This window comes from Porites lutea, chromosome 5, assembly GCF_958299795.1.
Source record: "Porites lutea chromosome 5, jaPorLute2.1, whole genome shotgun sequence".
In the NCBI taxonomy this organism is placed as follows: domain Eukaryota; kingdom Metazoa; phylum Cnidaria; class Anthozoa; order Scleractinia; family Poritidae; genus Porites; species Porites lutea.
Genome location: NC_133205.1, coordinates 39,569,864 through 39,590,218, shown reverse-complemented (window position 1 = coordinate 39,590,218; position 20,355 = coordinate 39,569,864). Strand labels below are relative to the sequence as shown.

Below are 20,355 nucleotides of genomic sequence, written 5' to 3'. Positions count from 1 at the left end.
ATTCAGCGCAAATACACAAGCTGGCACTGCAGAGGGGTTCTCTTCAGCCTGCGTAGCAAGCATTCCCAACCGTGTTCTCGTTTTGCTCTAGTCCCAACTTTCTCGACGAACTCGGGCGGAAACGCTTGCTGCGCAAGCTACAGACGGGCAAACTTGACAGAGGCGGAGTTCTAAAAGAGCGCTTCGCGTTGATGACAGATTTTGCCTATTATATCTCGCTGGGTACTAATTTTAAATCGTAAAATCCACTTGACTCTTCTTCGATCGATTCAGCTACACTTTCGGCTATCGAAGACTGCTTGAGTCTCGGGGATTACAAAGGGTGGCACCCGTCAGGGGCGGCGCCCTCGACCTCTGTCCGGTGTGATGTCCGGTACCCGAGAAATGAGCCTCACGTGACACCTGACCAGCGGAATTATTTTCAAGATGGCGTCCTTCTGGGAGTGAATTTTTCGGCCAGGGGAATGATGTTTTGCGCATTTTTGTGATAAACAATGGTAAGAAAAACTAAACTGTAATTTCAAAACTTTTTGAGCTGCACAACTGAAGGGGATAATTATAATTGTTATTAAAAATTACTCCTCTTCTTAACTGCAAGTAGTCACGCGAAGGATTTTGTGGCACACACGTTGTTAATTCAAATTTAAACGTCATGTAAGCTTAGTACTAGTGAACTTTGGGTTTGGACGTCACAATAAAAATTTAAAACTCAGTTTATCTCATGTTAATAGTCAGGCATAAATTTAATATAATTTTTCTTGTTTTATGATACACTATTACAAATGACCCCTCAAGCACCTTGGTTGATTTAATACTAATGGTGTTTAAATAAACGATATACATTTATTCATTCACTCATTCATGTGTAGAAGCAAGTTTGGTCGTATATATCAACCTGCAAAATTATAGGTTTTCTTCCATATACTGGGACCTGAGGTTAATTTGGCAGTTGTAGAAAGCTGGCCGTTGCCATTGTAGAGTGGTTTAAACAAGAGTCAATGTATTGACTGTCTGCTGGGACAAAAAAAGTGGCCATTGTAGAGAGGTGACCATTGTGAACAAAGGCGGCCCAAACTCATTACATGAACGCGGACGTGACTCTTGCTTGCGAGCAGTGTTGTGTTACAAACGGTTATTTACAAAGGCTTGTATGGGATGTAAACGGTTTTTCTTAAAAGGGAGAAAAAATGTTATGTTTTTAAATTCCACTGCTAAGAGAAAGACTTTTCTTAGCAATGGAACACCAAAATCGTGCTAACTCACCGAAAACGCTTCAAAACGGCCTGAGATGTGGGCAAACAAAAAAGAATACAACAAGGCAATAAGGTACGTCGATTTTACTTAAAAACATAACATTTTTTCTCTCTTTTAAGAAAAACCGTTTACATCCCATACAAGCCTTTGTAAATAACTGTTTGTAACACAACACCGCTCGCAAGCAAGAGTCACGTCCATGTTAATGTCATGAGCTTGGGCCGCCTGTGTTGTGAAGAGGTGGCTGTTAGTGGAGGTGTGACTGTAAATTATTTGTGGCTGACAGTTCAAAAGTGGGTGTGTTAGCAGTGGATCCAAAACCCCGGGAACAAAACTGATACCGCTGATATGCCAGTTACTATGAGCTATTCAGCTATAATGCATTTTTTTGTGTGCACGCAGATAAATAACAAACAAACTTGCCTTTTTTTCAAGTGTAAGTGCAAAGTTAATTAATATTAAATTTTTTTGTCTCATTGTCAGGGATCGCAAGTGAAAGATGTTAAAATCCCACCTAACTCTCCTAAGGATTTGCTTTTGGGCAAACATGCTGATTTCATTGCAGCATATGGGAAGAAAAAAGATGACTATGTAAGTGAAATATTACAAGTCCTCTGCTTGTGCTAGAGTTTGAAATGGCTTACCCTTTAGCGAACTACCTCCTAGTCTGCTACACAGCCATTTTTAGTGTCAACACGCAACGCTCCTCCCCACTAACAACTGCTGAAAATAGAACCACATTCCTTTCCCTTTGTGTTTGTGGGCTAATGAACAAACCAATCATGTGTAAGAAACTTGACAATACGTGAGCCACAGGGCGCTAGGAGTGAACACGCTTCTCAGTTTTCGACAAATCAATCAATCGTCGCTGAATTTTGATGGGCTCTGTGTCTGCAAGCAACGAAAAGGCTGTTTGCAGAAAAGTTTGCTTTAAGCGGTTAACAAAATTCCAAGTGAAATAAAAAAAAAGGTTTGATAGGCCTACAAGACTCTTACCAAGATCGGTTGGTTCTTTTTAACGTGCATATGTATGATGAATTTCGTGAGCCGGATGTGCTCATTGTGTTGTTGTACACTATGTGATGTGTGAAGACTAAACTCCCAGGGGTACTGATTCAAACAAAAGCAATCTTATAAATTATGGATAAGCGATTTCCCGAAACTATACCCGGCAACTTTATAAGCACATCGTATTTGCTCGACTTGCTTGCTGTTGCAACGACAACACTACTCTAGTTGATTGCTTGTTTTCACGCGATGATCTTGATTTGTTCTGTCATTCACACATGGGGCACCGATAAAAGCAAAGCTGTGATTGGAGAAGTCACCATACCGCAAACGTGGCATGAACACCTTCCAGAAAATGGGAGCTGAATTCTAATTGGCTAATCACGGGAAAGGAATGTGGTTCGGTTTTCAGCAGCGGTTAGTGGGGAGGAGCATTGCGTGACGACACAAAAAAACGGCTGTGTAGCAGACTAACTACCTCCCTGTAAAGTGGAGAATTAGCCAATGGTTATATTTCTTTAAGCTACTGTTTACAAGGGAACTGATGGCCATTGAGTTCTTAAATGACTTTGTAGTGTAGTGAATAGTGTAGTGATTAGGGTCAGTAAGTAAATCAGGTTCCAATCCAATGCAGTGCACTCTGTATAATGATCCTAACTGGATCTTGATTCACATGGTTCCTTGGTCAACCCTAATAACTAAATTTCAGAGTTACTTTGGTATACTACAAAATACCCATACCAAGCTACTGTGCATTCTTAATAATTAATCGTTGGGTGTTGACATGTAAGTCCTGCACTTTATTAATGTAAATTCAGACAAGGAACTGCAATGTTTAATCTATAGATTCTGACAATGTACTGGACTGAAACTAAGACATTTCCATATGTAGTTGTAGTGTTTCTTCATGTTTGCTTATTTTGGTTTAATTCTGTAGGAGTACTGCATAACGGAATATCTTCGAATGAGTGGCGTTTACTGGGGTCTCACTGCTATGTTCCTTATGAACAAGCAGGACATGATGGAAAAAGATGAAATACTGGAATTTGTCCAGTCTTGTCAGCATGACAATGGAGGCTTTGGAGCAAGTCAAAACCACGATTCCCATCTTCTTTACACCCTAAGTGCAATTCAGGTATTTACAGCACAGCCCAAACACAATGCATGAGCAAGAAGTTCTTTTTGTGTCTGCAACCTTTTTACTTGCAGGGTGCCTGTGCTTGAATCCTGCAAGAAGGAAAAACTTCTTTGTTGTTAGAATTGAAAACCGCAAAAAAAAGAAGTTCTGTCTTTGTTTGAGTAGGATTTTTGTACCACAAGAACTTCTTTGTGGTAAAATCTAAGCCAGCAAAGAGGTGCAAAGAAGTCTTCAAAATAAAGTTGCGTTTATTTTCCAGAGTCAGACCCCCAAAAAAACTATCAACTGAAGAATACTGCATAGTTTTTATTTACTTTATTAGGTTATGTCTCTTTATGATTGTATTGAGAAAATAAATGTTGAGAAGGCAGTGGAATATGTATCCAAGCTTCAACAAGAAGATGGATCTTTTGTTGGTGACAAGTGGGGTATGTTAATAACAATATAATCTCCTTTCTTTTTTCATTTTGAGCAATTGGTGAATGGATATTCTGAAAATGATTAGGACTATGTTCAAAAGTTTAGAAGACATTGCTAACCTTTTAAAAGACTGCATCAGATGTCTTTGAGCTTGTTTTATCAATTAAGCAGTATACAATCACAGAACCTGAAGCACTTTTGTAAATCTCTTAACAATTTCACTGTTAATAATCTGTGAAGTGAACTTGGACTTGGATACATACTTGGATACATATGACCCCATCAGCAATGCTGATCTTTTTATCGTGCTACAATAAAGTTCTTACCTTTATGTTACAGGTCAAAAATAAATTCAGGTTGAATTTTTTTTTTTCATTTTCGGTTGATTCTCAAATTCCTCAATGTCTCCTAACCAGTGATTATTTGTAAATTGGAAATAGGATACAAAGGTTATTGAGAATCAACCTAGATTAAAATTTTTTAACCTGTGTGAATGTAATTTTGACATGTAACACACATACAAAATAAAAGGTTCTCCGGGCATAACATTGGACGAAATTTATATAAAAATGTTGCAGGGCAGAATTTTGTCTCTGAATTTTGTTGAGTCAGGCAGGCTGTACTATGAGATGATTATCTGCAGATAACAGCTGATCAATTGTCAGGCATAAAATATTAAGAGTCCTACCAACTTTCAATAAGTGAATTTTGGACTAACTTTACAATGGATTAACATATTGCTTCACTGTGCCATGTTTCCTGATAACATATGCATCTTACCTCTATTTTGTGTGCTGTGTTAGTTCTTAATATTTATTTTCTTTATTTTTCATTCCTAGGTGAAGTAGATACCAGGTTTTCATTTTGTGCAATTGCAAGCTTGAAACTATTGGTAAGTCCAGACACATATTATATATTATTATACATTGTACACATTATCTGTCTTCTCATTGGCTAAGAGCCTACAGCTTATTTTGGAAATCAGTGTAACCTACAGATTAGTTAGCTGTTTGCTAGCAGATAACTGACTAATCTTTAGGTTGCACGCGCAATGCATGCTTTCCAATAACAATATCAATTCAGGTTCCTTGCGATGGTGTGTTTGTCTTCAGTTTCTTCAAAACAATGTATTATAAAACAATTATTAGATTCAGTTTTCTTGATATCCTAAATAATCAAGGTCTCAATAAGTGTTATCAGTCTCGGCTTTCGGCTTGGCTGATAACACTTACCTTGACCTTGCTTCGAGATATCAAAAACCTCATCTAATAATTATTTAAAAATCATAAAGAATCTGCCATTATCATTGTCATCATCATCATCATTATTCCTGGGCTTGTAGGAAGATTTTACGTGGATTTGTATAAGGTTCATATTCAGTGGTAATTTTTTTTCTTTTTTATCATCTATATTGTTTAGGGTCATCTGGATGCTATAGACCTGCAGAAAGCTGTAGATTACATATTGTCCTGTATGAATTTCGATGGTGGCTTTGGATGTCGACCAGGATCAGAATCACACTCAGGGCAGGTATGATGGTGCCTGGTCAATTTCCAATGTCATTCATCATTTTATTTTACATTTTTTTATTCCTTTCAGTGATTTTCTTACCTCTGCGTCCTGCGTCCCTGATGCATAAAAAGATGCAAAATAAGTCATGGCATGCGTCTCGTTCCTGTAATTTCTGTGGCGGTTATTATGGCTGTTGTTTAATGATACATATGTCGTTTAGCCTTTGTTGTGATTTAAAATTGAAAAGGACTATATTTTGATTTCAGTATACTGTAATACAGAGTCTGTCTTCAGATAAACTGTCTGGTTACATAAAAGCCCAAGCATTTTTAATTTTCGACTCGTTGTTTTTTTACATGGGACTCACTGGTTATTGACTGGGACTCATGATTTTTTACAAGATGAGTTCCAGGACTCACCATAACATTTGTAACAAAATCACTGCCCTTTCTGTTCTGGGGATCATGTCTATGTTTCTTTCTCTCTTTTCTTCAACAAAAGCAGCAAGTCAGACTCTTGATGCTGATGGCACTCTGGAGAGGCGTTCAGGCTGTCATGGGGTGTTATGCTTTTGACGTTTTCTAGACTACGAGCAGTCCATCTTTTTTCTTAGTCCGTCGTGCGAAACGCGGGAGACACGAAAATGACCACGCGCGTGACCTGAAGGCGCGAGACGGGAGAGGCACGAAAAAAGAGAGACTACCTCTGCCCTCGTTTCTAGCGTCTCGTGGCTTCGCCTTTCGACGCTTGCTCGCGCGTAAACTCCCCTCACTGAATCTGGAGAAAACGAGAGACTGCTTGCAGTCTAAACGTTTTTCTTCGCGAGTGACAATCTTACTTCATAGACGAGATTTTTTTCTCAGTCCACGACTCGCTGACTTACAAGACGTTAACGAAACTACCCCTTTAAAACTCTAGCGAACTGACCTAACACTTTGGCGAAACGACTTACGACGTAAGCGAACAGAACGATAGCGGAACGACTTGTAGGCGAAACGAAAATAAACTCTCATTTGTCCTACCATTACTATTTCGGCGATTTTCTCACGTTACAGCTTTAGGAAGCGTTTGATTTTCTTTTTGTACTCAGGAAGAAAGTCTTGGTGTTGTGGTTAAATGTTAATGTATTTGTGTTTATTTTTAGTGGCTTGTTTTTTCAGATTTACTGCTGTCTAGGAGCTCTGGCCATTGCTGATTCTCTGCATCATGTCAATGCTGATATGTTGGGTTGGTGGCTTTGTGAAAGACAGCTTCCATCTGGCGGATTAAATGGTAAACTAATAACCGAAAAGAGCAAGGTTTGCGATCAAAATGCTTTACTATAACGCTTACCTGCCTGGCGCTGCCTGGCAGGCGCATAAGTGGAATATGGGATGCAAGAGTGATACACGCGGGAGTGGGGGACACGCGCAAGGAACTTCCTCTCTCCTCGCGCGCCTTTTCATCCCTCGTGTCCAGCGCCGCAGTTTGGTCTTTGCGCCCAAATTTCTCTCACGCCTGCTAGGATCCAGGTGACCTAAGCTCAGTAAGGCACATGATCAGTAGCCCGTGAGTTATTTGGACGTTAATTTATGACATTGGTTTGAGAAGGAGGCTAACCTGCGATCAGGCGGCCCTGTGTCCCTTTTTGTTTTCCCTTTTCTCCGTCCGTTGACTTTCGCGCTTTCCCCCCAAAAAGAAAGCCTTCAGGATGGCAGGTTAGAAGGAGGCAGATTTGCGGTATCAGCCAATATTTTTTTCAATGAAATAAGCCCGCATGCACAACTTCATTCATGGTTCTTTCCTTTGACGTTACGGCTTCTCGGTTTTTTTTTCTGCGAAGAAGTACGCCTTGGGAGAAAGTCACCTAGCTTGTAGTGTGAGCATTTTTGTTTTAGCAGACGAGAGCTTACAGAGCTTAGTCAGTTTGTTGTGTGTGGTCGCCATGTTTGATCTTGGGTAAGGTAGAAACTTGGGTGCGGACGATTGCAATCACCAAATAACGCAATACATTAGAATGAAAACGAACCAACAATAGTTTCTGCATTATACCAAAAAACTTCCAAAATTTGCAAAATTAAGCTTTCATTTTTTTGAGAATTCGAAAGAATTATGGCTCATTTGGGAAGCTGTATATGAATTACGTCACTCGATGTAGCATTAGCCTGCGAAAACATCCGTTTCTCCCGGCTCTTCGGTACTGGGGACGTTTTGCGCGAAACGTCCCCAACAGCGGAGAGCGAGGAGAAACGGATGTTTTCGCAGGCTAATGTAGCATCTGATATCCAAGTTGCTCTTTAAAGCCTCGGCTGCGCCTCGTTTTGTAACCCACTTCTCGACCGTTATGTGCGTGTCAGATGAAACTGTGTGTTGTTTTTGAGAATAATGTTCTTTTTTTAAAAAAAAAAAATGGTAGTCAAAACAGGAAAATGCATGCTCTGGGTTTGAAACTTCCCTTGTTTTCGACTTCCTGTCGAAGAAGACCGGAAGATCGTCTGAGACAGGAAACGCCTCTGATACGAATCCGGTCAAGGGCGTGTCAGGCGTGTCTCAAATTTATCTGCCTATTTTCCTGTCAGAAACAACCAGAAAATCACACGGTAAAGGGTTTATTCGGAAATCCGTCTTGAAATTCGTATTAGAAGAGAATTTTTGCCAGTTTGGCGCACTGGAAGAATTAAAACTGAAACTAAAGATTTAAGCACTTCCTCTAGAAATGTATCTGTGTTTACGTTTCCTGACAGGAAAGTTGGTCTATTTTCAATATGATTTGAAAATCCAAAGGTTGTTTTTTCATTACCTGCGAATGAAAAGTAATGGCAAATGTTAAATTAAAACGATATTAATATGACGCAGGGTATTTTAAAAATAAGGAGCTTAAACAAAGTCCACCGGAAATGAGGCTTTTCTCCTTCTAATATGCCTTAACACAACTAAATTTGTACTGGGAAGTGTCTTTACTCTTAAAGAGACAATTTGCCCCGAACATTTGGGCACAACCACTGCCCCAGAATGCGAAAAGTCCTTTTCCGGTTGACGTACGTCGCTAAAAAACGTCTTTGCTCAAGGTCCCTAATGTCTTCAATGTGGTTATGAAGGGCTTGGAAACACGCCTTTCGAAATTGGACTATTCACGTATGAGACGAGGATATTTAAGTATCATTTTGCCAGGCTGTGATGCTGGGGCCGAATAAATTGTCCCAAGTCCATAACAGAGCGTTTTCACTCGCGTGGCCAGCATCTATGTAAATTTATTGCATAGAAGAAAAGAAAGCGTTTACCTTCACTCCGGCGTGACGTCTTGTGAATCCACGTGATAAGGATTCATTAGTGCATAGTGCTATTTACGTTTTGGGACACTTGAACAGGGGGACTGAGTTGTTGTTCATCTCTCAGTCGTGGTTCTAAGAGCGACGGACGGTCGGGTAGCTGCGTTCATGTGCGTTTTTGTTGTTGTGATTATTACAGGTCGGCCAGAAAAACTCCCAGATGTATGCTACTCCTGGTGGGTATTAGCGTCGCTTAAAATCATTGGCAAGTTACACTGGATAGACAAGGTAAAATTTCTGAGATTAATGCTCTCTCAGAGCGGAATTCTCATTACATGAAAGTGATGCAACCAGCAGATCGAGAACTAACGATAAATCTCAAACTGAACCTCATTTAAGTTTTTTTTCCTTGGTAGTAAAAAATTGGTGAAAAAAACTTGAAGTTAGAGGGTCTTTTAACAAGCAAAAAGATGTTAGATTTTTGTCCCGTTTTTAGCCTTTAGGGATCGCTGAGCGCGCATATAAAGATAAAAACCGCGGGGGATTTGTTGATCGCTGGGACAGTGAGGCGGGGGTAAATAAATTTCTTGAAATTTTTCTTGCCCTTCGCGCGCGCAAAAGTCGTCGAGAAATAAGAAAAGACTTCTATGGAAAGGCTATTTCTTTCTATACTGCCCCCTGCAAGGCACTCTGAAATTTGCTATTGTAAAATATATAACACGGTATAACGAGAATGGCTATGATTCTTCGGTCATTGTCTGAGCGATATAACTTCTATTACTGTCTCTCCACTTAACGATTAGTTTTCGACGGATGAACGTTTTAAGAGTTCTCGCACAAACATATTTTTCAGGCGCACTTATATTTTTGCCATCTACTTGTATGTGGCGTTTCTGACGCCGGGTCAGGCGGAATGAGTGATCCTTAGATGCGATCGTAGAAAACCGTCAGAACTTAGGATTAAAGTGAGGATTACTATAATGTTGCTGCTTTGTTTCAGGACAAGCTACGGAGCTACATCCTTGCCTGCCAAGACGAAGAAACGGGTGGATTTGCCGACAGACCTGGTGATATGGTAAGGGTCATAATTTCTTCAACTTTTGTTACTGACCTTGGAAAGAAAATCAAGCTGCAAACTGGCTTTAGATTCGATGACAAGATTGACTTCGAGGACAGGATTTGCCTTAAAGTTTTCACGTACTGTATTCTCAAAAAATAGACACCCCGGAAAGCTTCAATGTACTTTTTTTCACCAGAAAAGTTAGCACTAATAGCTTTATCGAAGGAGGTTAAACCCTCCCCTGATCGCAAGATGAAAAAAACTTCTAGCATTTAATAACTTGTTTCCGCCACGTTCTCGCTAAAACTTGTAGTAGAATGAAGACGGCTACCACGTTTTCCCGCCAAAATGACGCGGATTCATGGGCGCGCACTATTGAGAAAATCTCCTACTTGTTGTCGTTCTCCTTATTTATGGGTCATTTTCAGACTACGTCGTATTCTTTTATGTCATATTCGATCTATAGATGTATAGACCCTATTCGAAACCTTTTGCCGGAAAATTCTTGTCAGGGAGTCAAACAGCTGAGCCAGTAGACCACTTCGGAGTTAATATACAAAGTCGAAACTATGACATAGATTTGAAGTCTAGAAACTGAGATATGATAGGAGATAAATACCGTATTTTATCGATAAACTTTGGACCCTGAATAAAGTCGGGCCTTTAAGCCCTTAAGCATGACATACATAACACGAAAGACACTCAAGAAAGGGGGAATAAAAAATTCTTTCTCAAAAATGTGTCCCGAAAAGACTGCAGTCAATCAATTGAGAAAAAGCCTTATGTAAATAATCTCGCCAAGATTCAGGTCCATGTGGTATTCAGAAAAATGTTTCACCATTTTGGTGTCCCTGGGTGGAGCACAAATATGACAGTGTACCATGAGCATCCCAGGGGCAGAGCAGGGGGGAGGGGTACTCCAATAAATTTTGGATTTGTGTGTGCCGCTCTGGGTCTTAAACCCCGACCCTATTAAAGGATGAGACCCACAAAAATCGATACCCTATTCAAGGCCCAAACCCGAAATGACATCTCATTCAAAGGAAAAAACAAAAGCTAAGAATTTAATGGCGCGGGAAGTAATACTATTCCTAATACTCTTAAGGATAGTTCAGTTTTAATAGATGATTTGTTCCTCGTGTAGCTGGGCATTTACGCTCTTAAATTTTAGCTGATACAGTATAGGAACCCTATCTAAGGATCACACCAGGAACACAATGCCAACAAGGGCAAAAATCATACCCTTTTCAAGGTTCGATACCCCCAAAAAACCTACCCTAACGGCCGGCACATACCTGTCTAGCCCATATATGGGAGTACCCCAGGGATGAGCATCACGCTTTTCAGGGGGCGGGGGAAGGGGGATGAAGAACGTACGGAACAGACAATTTTTGATATATTAAAATTTATACTTGGCTCCGAGGCTTGGGGAATAAAACAAAAGAAATGATTTATTCATTGGTGAGCCTTTTGTTTTATTCCCCCAAGCTTCGGAACCAAGTATGAATATTAATATATCGAAAATGGTCTATATGATTAGATCACATGCTAGCGCATAACGTTTGGCACTTGCCCCCCTAGCTAAAAGTAAAAGTTTTGCAAGTATTGGCTGGTTTGAAGTCTGCATGTAGAGGCTGTCTGATCTTTATAGACTCCAGCCATTTTCACTTTGATTCTTCCCCAAGAAACTGAAATCGACTGCTCACTTCTCCGTAGCTGAATTTGTGTACGACAGAGTCACGCGGGTTGAAGATTCTGAGGCCTCGTCCACATGTGTCCGGATATTTTTGAAAACGGAGATTTTTTTATACGTTTTGGTAAAAACGTGTCCACACATAGCTTATTCTAACCGTTTTCGCCCGTCCACACGAAAACGCTAAGACAATGGAAGTACGATAGCATCCCTTACATGGCATGCGCTGTATGATGTATGATGTAACAGCTTTTTTCTTTGTACAAAAATACAAAAGTTGGATAGTTTGCCCCGCAAATAGCTGGAAAGCTAGTCGTGGCGTGGCAGGACAAGTACATGAATAACACAAATTATCTAATAAAAACAAACACCTTAAACTATTAGAAAGCCTTGCAGATTGCTACTAAAAATAAATAAAACACAGCAGTTAAGTTGTCTAATTAACACAGCGCTTACTGACGTACAATGCATTAAGAAAAGGAGTCACTGACTCTTAAATGATAACACAAAAAAAGAAAAGCAGACATTAAAACCTTTAGCAAGTGCATCTATGTACCTACTTTTTAAATAATCATGGGGATTTGAATATAGTCATCCTCCTTTTCTAAGATATCAAGTAGCGATTTGCGGAGAACTTTTTTTGTAAGCTTTCTTTGGAAGATCCGTTATATAGCGTGGTATCTTATTCCACTGCTTTACTCCGAGCCGAGAGAAAGAATTGTTTTGTATTTCTAGTCTAGAACTTTTAACATAGAACTTTCCGGACGTAGACGATCGTGTATTGAATGAGTGAATATTAGACGTTTTCTGAAATAAATTTAACATGAAAAACCACAGTCTACGTACGTTGTTGGTGCCGAAAACGCCTGTTTATGTGCAGACGGAAGATCAAGACGGAGTAAAAAAATCGCCTTTTACTCAAAAAATATTCGGATACGTGTGGACGAGGCCTTAGTTTCTAAAAAAGCTGGCCTTACTCACCCTTAAGTGGGTAATAAGAGTAGATAATGAAGATTTAGGACAAAAGTGGATAAAGCATAAAGCTTCAGTATTAACCACAGTAGTGTTGCTCATGATCTTAATACTAACCATATTATCCGCTTAACCGTGAAAATATTGTCTTTATCTACTAACACGTGACGATATTTTTGACAGGTGGATCCATTTCACACGCTGTTTGGTCTGACCGGTTTAGCGTTACTAGGATCATCTGAAATTAAGCCAGTTAATCCCGTTTACTGCCTACCCGAAGAGACGGTTGAAAGGTTAAGAATTCAACCTGAACTTCTGGAATGAAGCTCATTCGCTTGCATCCACGCAGTTCAGTTTTTTGGTACAAGAAGTTCCAATTCTCCAGTTCAATTTGTATAAAGGGACAAGGAAGGAGAGGTTTGAAAATGCCCTGGGGCCTTGAGTGTGAAGACGTGCGTTTTTGAAGTATCGAAGACTATTTAGATTCTATCCCAGATGACGTAGACTGTCCATAGCGATCGGTGTGAACGCGCGACCTCAGGCGAGTGTCAAAGCCGTGCACGAATTTCTTGCGTACCCGCGCCTTACCCCTATTCCTTCGTTCCTTCTATTTTGCGTTAAAAAGAATAGAGAGGCTGTGAACGTCCTTTGAACAGTCCCCTTTTTACTTGTGGTTTCCGGTTTATTGAAGTCTTTTAAAAAACGTTGTAACCCTCAAAACTGCGAGTGTTTCTTACGAACTAAGACGCCGTTTACACGGGTCGGGATAAAGTTTGAGCCTACGCATTTTTTATCGTTGCAATCCGCTTACACGGAACCGTGCAAATTCTGTTACATTGTTTGCCGTTCAAGAACTTGCACGGTTCCACGGGTCCAGCATAAACGAAAGGCGGATCCGTGCAAGTTTTTGTCCGTTTAAACATTTGTCCAGACCCGTGTAAACCGGGTCCAAGTCAGAAGTTTTGTGTTGTCCTGATTTTTCATAATCAAAAGAAATGGAATCTCTGTTAAAGAAGATTCTGCCCAAAATTGTCAAACTGAAAAAAGCCCCAATCCTTATTTCTTTTAAGAGTAGATCAGATTGTTACTTAATCCACCGAGAATATCATGTTAATCTTTGAGAAGTTCAAGATTAGAAGTTCTTTAGTATAAATTATCCTTTTCAATGCAGTATAAGACCCTAAGCCTGTCCTGTGGTCTTGAATATTTTAAATGAAGACCAATACGATTTCTTCAGTTTAAGGTGATTAAATTTATTTATTTTTAACTCTTTATTCCGGCTATAATTTCTGTGGCCATGTTTATGCTGCGTCAAACATATAGCTCGTGTTCAGCCGCCCCCTCCCCTCAAACGAAATCGGGGAGGGAGACGCCTGTGTGACGCTGCCGCCAATCTTCTCTCTTCTCGATTTTACTTGTAAACCGTACCATCCGATTGTCCCAATTTTGTTCTCTGCCCTGAACCGTCATCAAATGTTAACAAAATTCTTTGAAAACAACTGGGCCATGTTATTCGAACTGATCGATCAGCCTTAATCCCGGTTTAAAACTATATGTCGGTTGGATTAAGCCTGGATTAGCGTCTTTCATGTCGTAGTCGTGTGGTGACGGCAAGAAAGAAATTTTACAAGAAAGAGTGATGCACGTGCACATGTTGTTTTGCCTATCAGTCAGAAACTCATAAGGGGTAGAAAAAGGGTAACTCGCACTAAGAGCTCGTAAATATTCATTTTTGTAAGTACCATACTTGGAAACCCTCACTGCGACTTTAAAAAAGCAATAGGGACTTTAAGATCCAACGACGCGACGGCAAGAAGAACGTCGCTTAAAAATTAAATCTGCGTTCCTTCAGTCTTGATAGCGATTATTCCTACCCACTTACTTTGTCAAATGTAGGCAAACCCTCCTAAAACTGTATGACCATATCCAAGCTCAGAAAGAGAAATCAAATTTCGTCGTCGCTTGTTTACGTCCTCCATAAAACGCAAAATTAGGCATTTTCACGTCGTAGTCGTGCAAAAACGAAGTAGTTGTTTTGCTTATTAAACCAATTGTTTTTTTGACGTTGTCGTTACTGTCCGCGTCGTTGGATCTTAAAGTCCTTAATAGGTTTAGCAACAACTTTGCACGTGTATCGCGCTTTTTGTGTACATTTCTTTGCCGTCACTGCACGACTACGACGTGAAAATGCCTAATTTCACGTTTTGTGGAGGACGTGAACGCAAAACAACGACTTTGTTTTTCTTTTCCTGAACTTCGTTACCCTCTTTCAGAATTTAACTCCAGAAAAAATTGCCAGCATTTGACGAATTGAACGACATAGAATAAGCGCGATGAAGTTTGAAGCAGCGCGACTTTACTTTGTACGTGTCCTTTGCGTAGCCGTCGCCGTCAATGTTGCTTAAGCTCCCTTAAGATTAGTTCACGTCGTTTACGAAGTTTGATTTGTCAATTATCTTTGTTTATCTTTCCAAAACGAGTAACACAAGACGCTTTTTGAGCGTATATTTTAACGTGGATGTACTAAGCGTGTGTGAAGTTTCTTTTATGTGTGTAAGGGATGTGTAAGTAGTGCAGTAGCGTTGTCTATTTTATGCCGTTAGTGGAGGTGCGTGAAGTGGAAGGCGAGGAGTTATATTGGACGTGAATTGGCAAGATAATGGCTGTAGTTTGTTAAATCAGTGAAATTTGTTTCTTGTAGAATTTAACATAAAGTAACAAAAAATAGTTACTTTGGGAGATAAAAGTGATTTTAGGTGTTGCAGTGAGGTAGGTATGGAAGTGCTAATTTGGTTATGGAGGGATAGTGTAGTTACAGTGTGTTGAAATGAAGTGGTGGTTGTGAAAAGTCTTATCGGTAGTCGAAAACGTTCTTGTACTTTGAGTCATATTTTAAACGTTGTTAAGCTTTTTGTTTCGGATTGCTTTTTGCTTATTTTTGATAACATTTGTAAGGCCAAAAGTACATTTAATATAGAGAAGGGGGTATGGAGATGTTGAGGAGAGGGGGAGGGGGCTGAAATTTTGTGTGCGTGCTCGGGGGCTTTGTAAATTGGTGAGGTCAAGGGGAGGGCGTAAAATCTGGCGATAGAACTAACGGTCCTATAACATGAGCCGAGCTGACTCGCTTTTTAGAGATCCCGGCGCCTTGGTTAAACGTAACAAAAATCAACTGCGATTATATGACAACCGAGCCGGCCCGGTTAGCTGTGATCCCAGTATTGTGATGTAGGGATCCCGGGTGGTAATTTTCCAAGTAATCACGCTTGCCGGGCGGCCCGGCGAATGAAAGCGAAAAATAGAACCGCGGGTAACACAATCTTCATGCGCATTACTTCCCCAGCTCATGTGATCAGGCCCTTACTGTGAGTTGTATTGTCACCTAGTTTGCACGTGAGAGCCATGAAATTTGCCGATTTTGTGGTTTGTGTATGAGAGAATACGACTTAAAATAATTAGCCCAAGGGTTTTAAAAATAGAACGAGGTTTGTACGCGAGGATCTTGGACTTCCCTTTTACGGTTCGACCGTGAAAGAATGCAACTTGTTTACGAGATCATTTTGCTCAATAAGATTTTAAGTAATCACTTCCTTTCCGAAAATTTGCAATGAAATTATGCATCATTCAATGTTACCCTAAATTATCTCATGCATTGCTTGTTTACGTTCGCACGTATTGCGTGCCTATTGCAACTTTGAATCAAAAAAGCGAACTCGATTACTCTATTTGGGCGACTCCCATAAAAAAAAGCCGTAATAAAAGTTATTGTTGAGATTATGTAAAGGTTCTGCCAAAGCGTTTCCAGTGGAATACACGGTAACACCATGGGAATTGGCCCAGATTTAAAGATTTTAAATTTAGGAGTGCAAACTATTTTGTCATAACTGATTTGTCTACGAGAGAAAGGGTTTAAGAAATTTTATGTTTTTACCAGTACAGTTTCTTATAATTGTGCTGTGCATGCGTTATGTTTTTGTTTTGGTAAAATGACAAATAATGGCGAAAATACTTCAGATACTTTTGCGATGAAAAAAAATTTCGCTATCATTTTATTTTTACCACACGTTTCGCTAATAATTAATTGTTTCCTACACGCGATTATCCTGGGCACCAGATTTCGGCAAAAGGCTTGTGTCGAACCAGGCGGTGAAACGGCGACAACGAGGCGCAATGCGATGCGCAAAGCTCTCTTGGGAGCTAATTTTGGTTCTTTTTAAAGCGGTTTATTATATCCTAGATATTTTGAGAACAGACCTTTGGAACAAGGGTAACAAAGGATGAACACGTTTCAGCAAAAGTGGATGTTTCTAATTATTAAGGTTTATCCTCTTGCTTTTTACGGACTTCCGTTAATCCGAGCTTCTCAGTTTTCATCAGGGCCATAGTATTTTTGTTCAGTCACCTCTACTGTGAAAGGTGCTCAAGAAGAAAGTAGCACTGAGGAAACTCCATTGCAAGGCTGTTTATAAGAAGAAATCAAGCACCTTAAAAGGTAATCGCAACCTAGAATCCACAGTTTTCTTCCCTTTTCCAAAACTACCTCTTAATTAGTGAGTACCTGAATGTTTATACTTTCCACTAAGTACTTATTTAGTTTGTAAGCGGTTTGTAACTTTTCGACTCCTTCACGGACCACCATTCTAAGGTCTGTCGACAAAAGCAGCACCTTCTTCCTCAGTTATTTTTAAAATGACCCTGAGTTAAGGTTCAGCCCAGACCTCCCTCTCTATTCCACAAGACCTTATGTGCTTGAAAAGCCGTTTAATTTTATTGTCATTAAATGCAGTTTGAATAAGTTTTTCCTTGAAATGGAACATTTAGAATCCAGCCATAAGCGCACATACTGAATTTGTATAAACCCTTGTTGGTTACCATCCGTCCACCAAGGATGTTGGCATTCCCTCAGGCAGTGATAATTGATAACAGCGTTGTAGTCCGTAACCACCTGATCACCTGAATACAGCGCTAAATTAAATTTCACAAAATATGGTGACTTTTTCGTTTCACGAGGTCAAAAATGGAAATCAGTGCTAAAATTATACATAATTGGACCATGCACCAATGCGATTAAATCACGCGAACTTCAAAAGAATCAGTTCTAAGGCGCAAAAGAAGAAGATGAAAACATGGCCTTCAACTTTTTCAAAGTGATACCCACTCACGTATCATAGCTATTTATGATTAAAAAAAATTATAATTAGCTTCATTAATTGCGCTTAAATATATAGATATGCCTCCACTGCTTAATTAATAAGTGACAGGGGCGTAGCCAGGATTTTTCAAAGGGGGGGTGACAGAGGCTACTCACCAGATTGTCATGTCGACCTCCACGCCCATATTAACTGAAGACAAGAGCCACTGACGAAAATACTTTACAAAAAAACAAATCGTAAAAAAGTGGGCTTTTCAACAATGGCTTTTACCACCAAGATATTGTCTGTTTGCTCAAAAGAAGGCCTACTAAGGGAGGGTCACGGGCACCCCAGGACCCCCCCCCCCCCCCCTAGCTACGCCCCTGAGTGATTAAAAACAGAAAAAATCATCCTGTGGATTTTCAGTCAGAGGGCGGTTGCTTAAAATAGATGACACGGTCCTTTGATGTCAGGTGACTTATAAGTGAAGAAGTATATGACAGAAAGGGCGAGAACAGTCGATTCTGCTATACCGTACTTAACCAAACAATCCATGAGCAATATGAGCTGATAGATGTCGATGCTGCCTCATATTAACCGATGACTTTCAGTAAAAGGAAGGCCATTTTCGACTTGACTAAAAGCAAATCAAACGATAAACGAGCACAACTCAGGGTCATCCAACGTCAATTTTCGGAAAATATCTGTTCGGAAGACGATTTGAGATCTAGAATTTTCGGAACATTTGTTGTAAAATTTCTTGCTTGCCTGCCTCTCCTTGGATTTTCGAACATCTAAAAAATGGTATAATTGCCTATTTTTAACGGATTTTTACCCTAAAAAGGTCACCTAGAATTTTCGGGAGCCTTTTTTGTGGCTGAAATTTTCGAAAAGGTAAGTTTCGATCCCTATAATTTTCGAATCACTAGACTTTCAGCTAGGAAATCCGAACAGATAAAAAAATTTTTATGGGGTAAAAATACGCCTATATCTATCGTTTAAATACTAAAATACGTTTAACAATGCTATGTTTAAGTGGTTTAAGTGGTTCTTGCTTGGTACCCCTGACAACTTTAATTTCTTGCACTGCGGAAGCACTGAGACTTGTCATAGTCATGCACATGATTTCGGTTAAGTCCATTGGTAGATTTGGCTTGTGGAAATTCATGGTTGTACTTGTACATGAATCATGTCTGATTTCGTTTCAAAACTGTCCATATAACTGGCTGGAATCGTTCTGATGATGGGCTGGTCAAATCGAAACGTCAGTTTCTGTTGGAATCGGTCAACCTACTTTTTAATATCGCACTTTGATCAACTGGAATTGATAAAAGCAAATCTTGGTATTTCACTACCAACGCAACACCACAGTTTCTTTAGAAACTAACATCTGCATTAATCTTTTTTTAAATTTAATCAGACTTGACTTTATTCGCTCTGAAACGAAACCGAACCGTCAAGGAATAATCTCAACCCCAGTATCGCATGCCGTGAGACTTTCGATTGTCGTGTTCTTTCGAATTCTCTGGTATTACTATCTGCCAGTGAAAATTAAAGGTTATAATAGTTCTAAATCATTCTTGATTTAACAAAAAAAAATGGCAAGATCTGTTTCTACTCAAACGTTATATAAGGCAACGTGTTAGAATTTTTTGATGAACTGAAAATGCCGGAAAGGAGGATTGTACAGAATGATGGCCCAGTGGCGATCGAGAAGCTGTGCCTATGAAGCTAAGGTCGAAAAACTTACCGTTATCCCAAGCTCGCCTGTGCAACCTTCAAGACAAGGATGAAACAAGTACATCTGTTTTCAAAAATTTTGCTAAATTTGTGGAAAGGACATCGAGATAAAACGTTCTACCTCTAACAGTTTCAATAGACAATTAGACAGTCTCTGAAATTCGTGAGTGGTGGAATCTTGAAATAGCGAAAGTCAGGTCGCTGATGAGTTGTCTCGCCATTTCTCAGTTTTACAATCAAGCTTATTGCGGTTTAAATTGTTTTACTTTAAAAATGAGCATAGAGCAACTTTCCATCGGTCACTGGAGCACCGTAGGCTTCTCGTCCCGAGTTTTGAATCAGCAATGTTACAGTTGCTTTATGCTTAATTCCCAGAGTACGTCGTTTATTGATAAGTCCGATTTGGGGGACTGTGTTCAAAAGATTTGATAACTACAGTTTTATTTTTTTGCAATGGAAAAACCCTATTATAGCATCTTATCGCTCAAATTAGGAGTGCGTTCAATTCACGGATCGTATTGCGGAACAAGAATAAGCCACAGTTTTGTTGAAAATCTCTTGTACCATGCTTTTTGGGCTACTCATAAGACACTACAATTATCGCCAGATCTTGTTTCAAGCAGATTTCTAGTCACTTCTAGTTATTGATTCATTTAGAGCTTTCTTCATTTTTCTTATTCCGAGGAATGTGGTCAATCGAACACGCCCTTAGCTTTGGCTGCGACTAAAATGCTTGGCAAAGCACTTTAGAGGGCAGGCTACCCTCTAAAGTGCTTTGCCAAGCATTTTCTGCCATGTTTGAAAAGGAGTAAGTACATTTAACTTGAAAACAAAAGGGGTTGCATGAAATCTTATACCAGGAGTTTAAAATGCACGCAATTGAGGACTTCTTCTATTCAAGTTTATTTCAGAGGCGTGGGTGGCACATTCACCAGCCCAGTAATATTCCAAAGTGCATCTTTTTGCACGTTTGTAAGCCGTTGATGATAGTGTTTTGATTGTTTTGGCTAACATTGTGTTGTATTTATAGTACTGATGTTACAGAGCTAGTGGATTAGGAATTCTTTAATGGGATGCTGTCTCCTCTTTTGGTATAAAATACGACCACCCCGTTCGGCAAGATCACCCTACCCAGCAAGCAATACATGCTTGTTGAAAGACTCTTTCGTCAGCCCGAT

At 39.8% G+C, this 20,355-nt stretch overlaps 1 protein-coding gene across 1 annotated transcript; it reads left to right on the top strand.

The window, feature by feature from the left end:
• Window positions 1–418: 418 nt before the first annotated feature.
• On the top strand, window positions 419–13,571 carry LOC140938483 (geranylgeranyl transferase type-2 subunit beta-like). The gene is made up of 10 exons (XM_073387960.1): window positions 419–497; window positions 1,738–1,845; window positions 3,200–3,397; window positions 3,723–3,828; window positions 4,660–4,712; window positions 5,240–5,350; window positions 6,493–6,604; window positions 8,780–8,868; window positions 9,581–9,655; window positions 12,489–13,571. Exons 1-10 carry the CDS (start codon window positions 495–497, stop codon window positions 12,627–12,629), a joined length of 996 nt encoding a protein of 331 aa, XP_073244061.1. The 5' UTR covers window positions 419–494; the 3' UTR covers window positions 12,630–13,571.
• Window positions 13,572–20,355: the final 6,784 nt, after the last annotated feature.

What these genes read in the sequence shown, in the direction of transcription:
- LOC140938483 (XM_073387960.1), top strand. An exon ending in TCCATCTGGCGGATTAAATG is followed by an intron (nt 6,605 to 8,779) that starts GTAAACTAATAA and finishes TGATTATTACAG; the next exon opens with GTCGGCCAGAAAAACTCCCA. An exon ending in AGTTACACTGGATAGACAAG is followed by an intron (nt 8,869 to 9,580) that starts GTAAAATTTCTG and finishes GCTTTGTTTCAG; the next exon opens with GACAAGCTACGGAGCTACAT.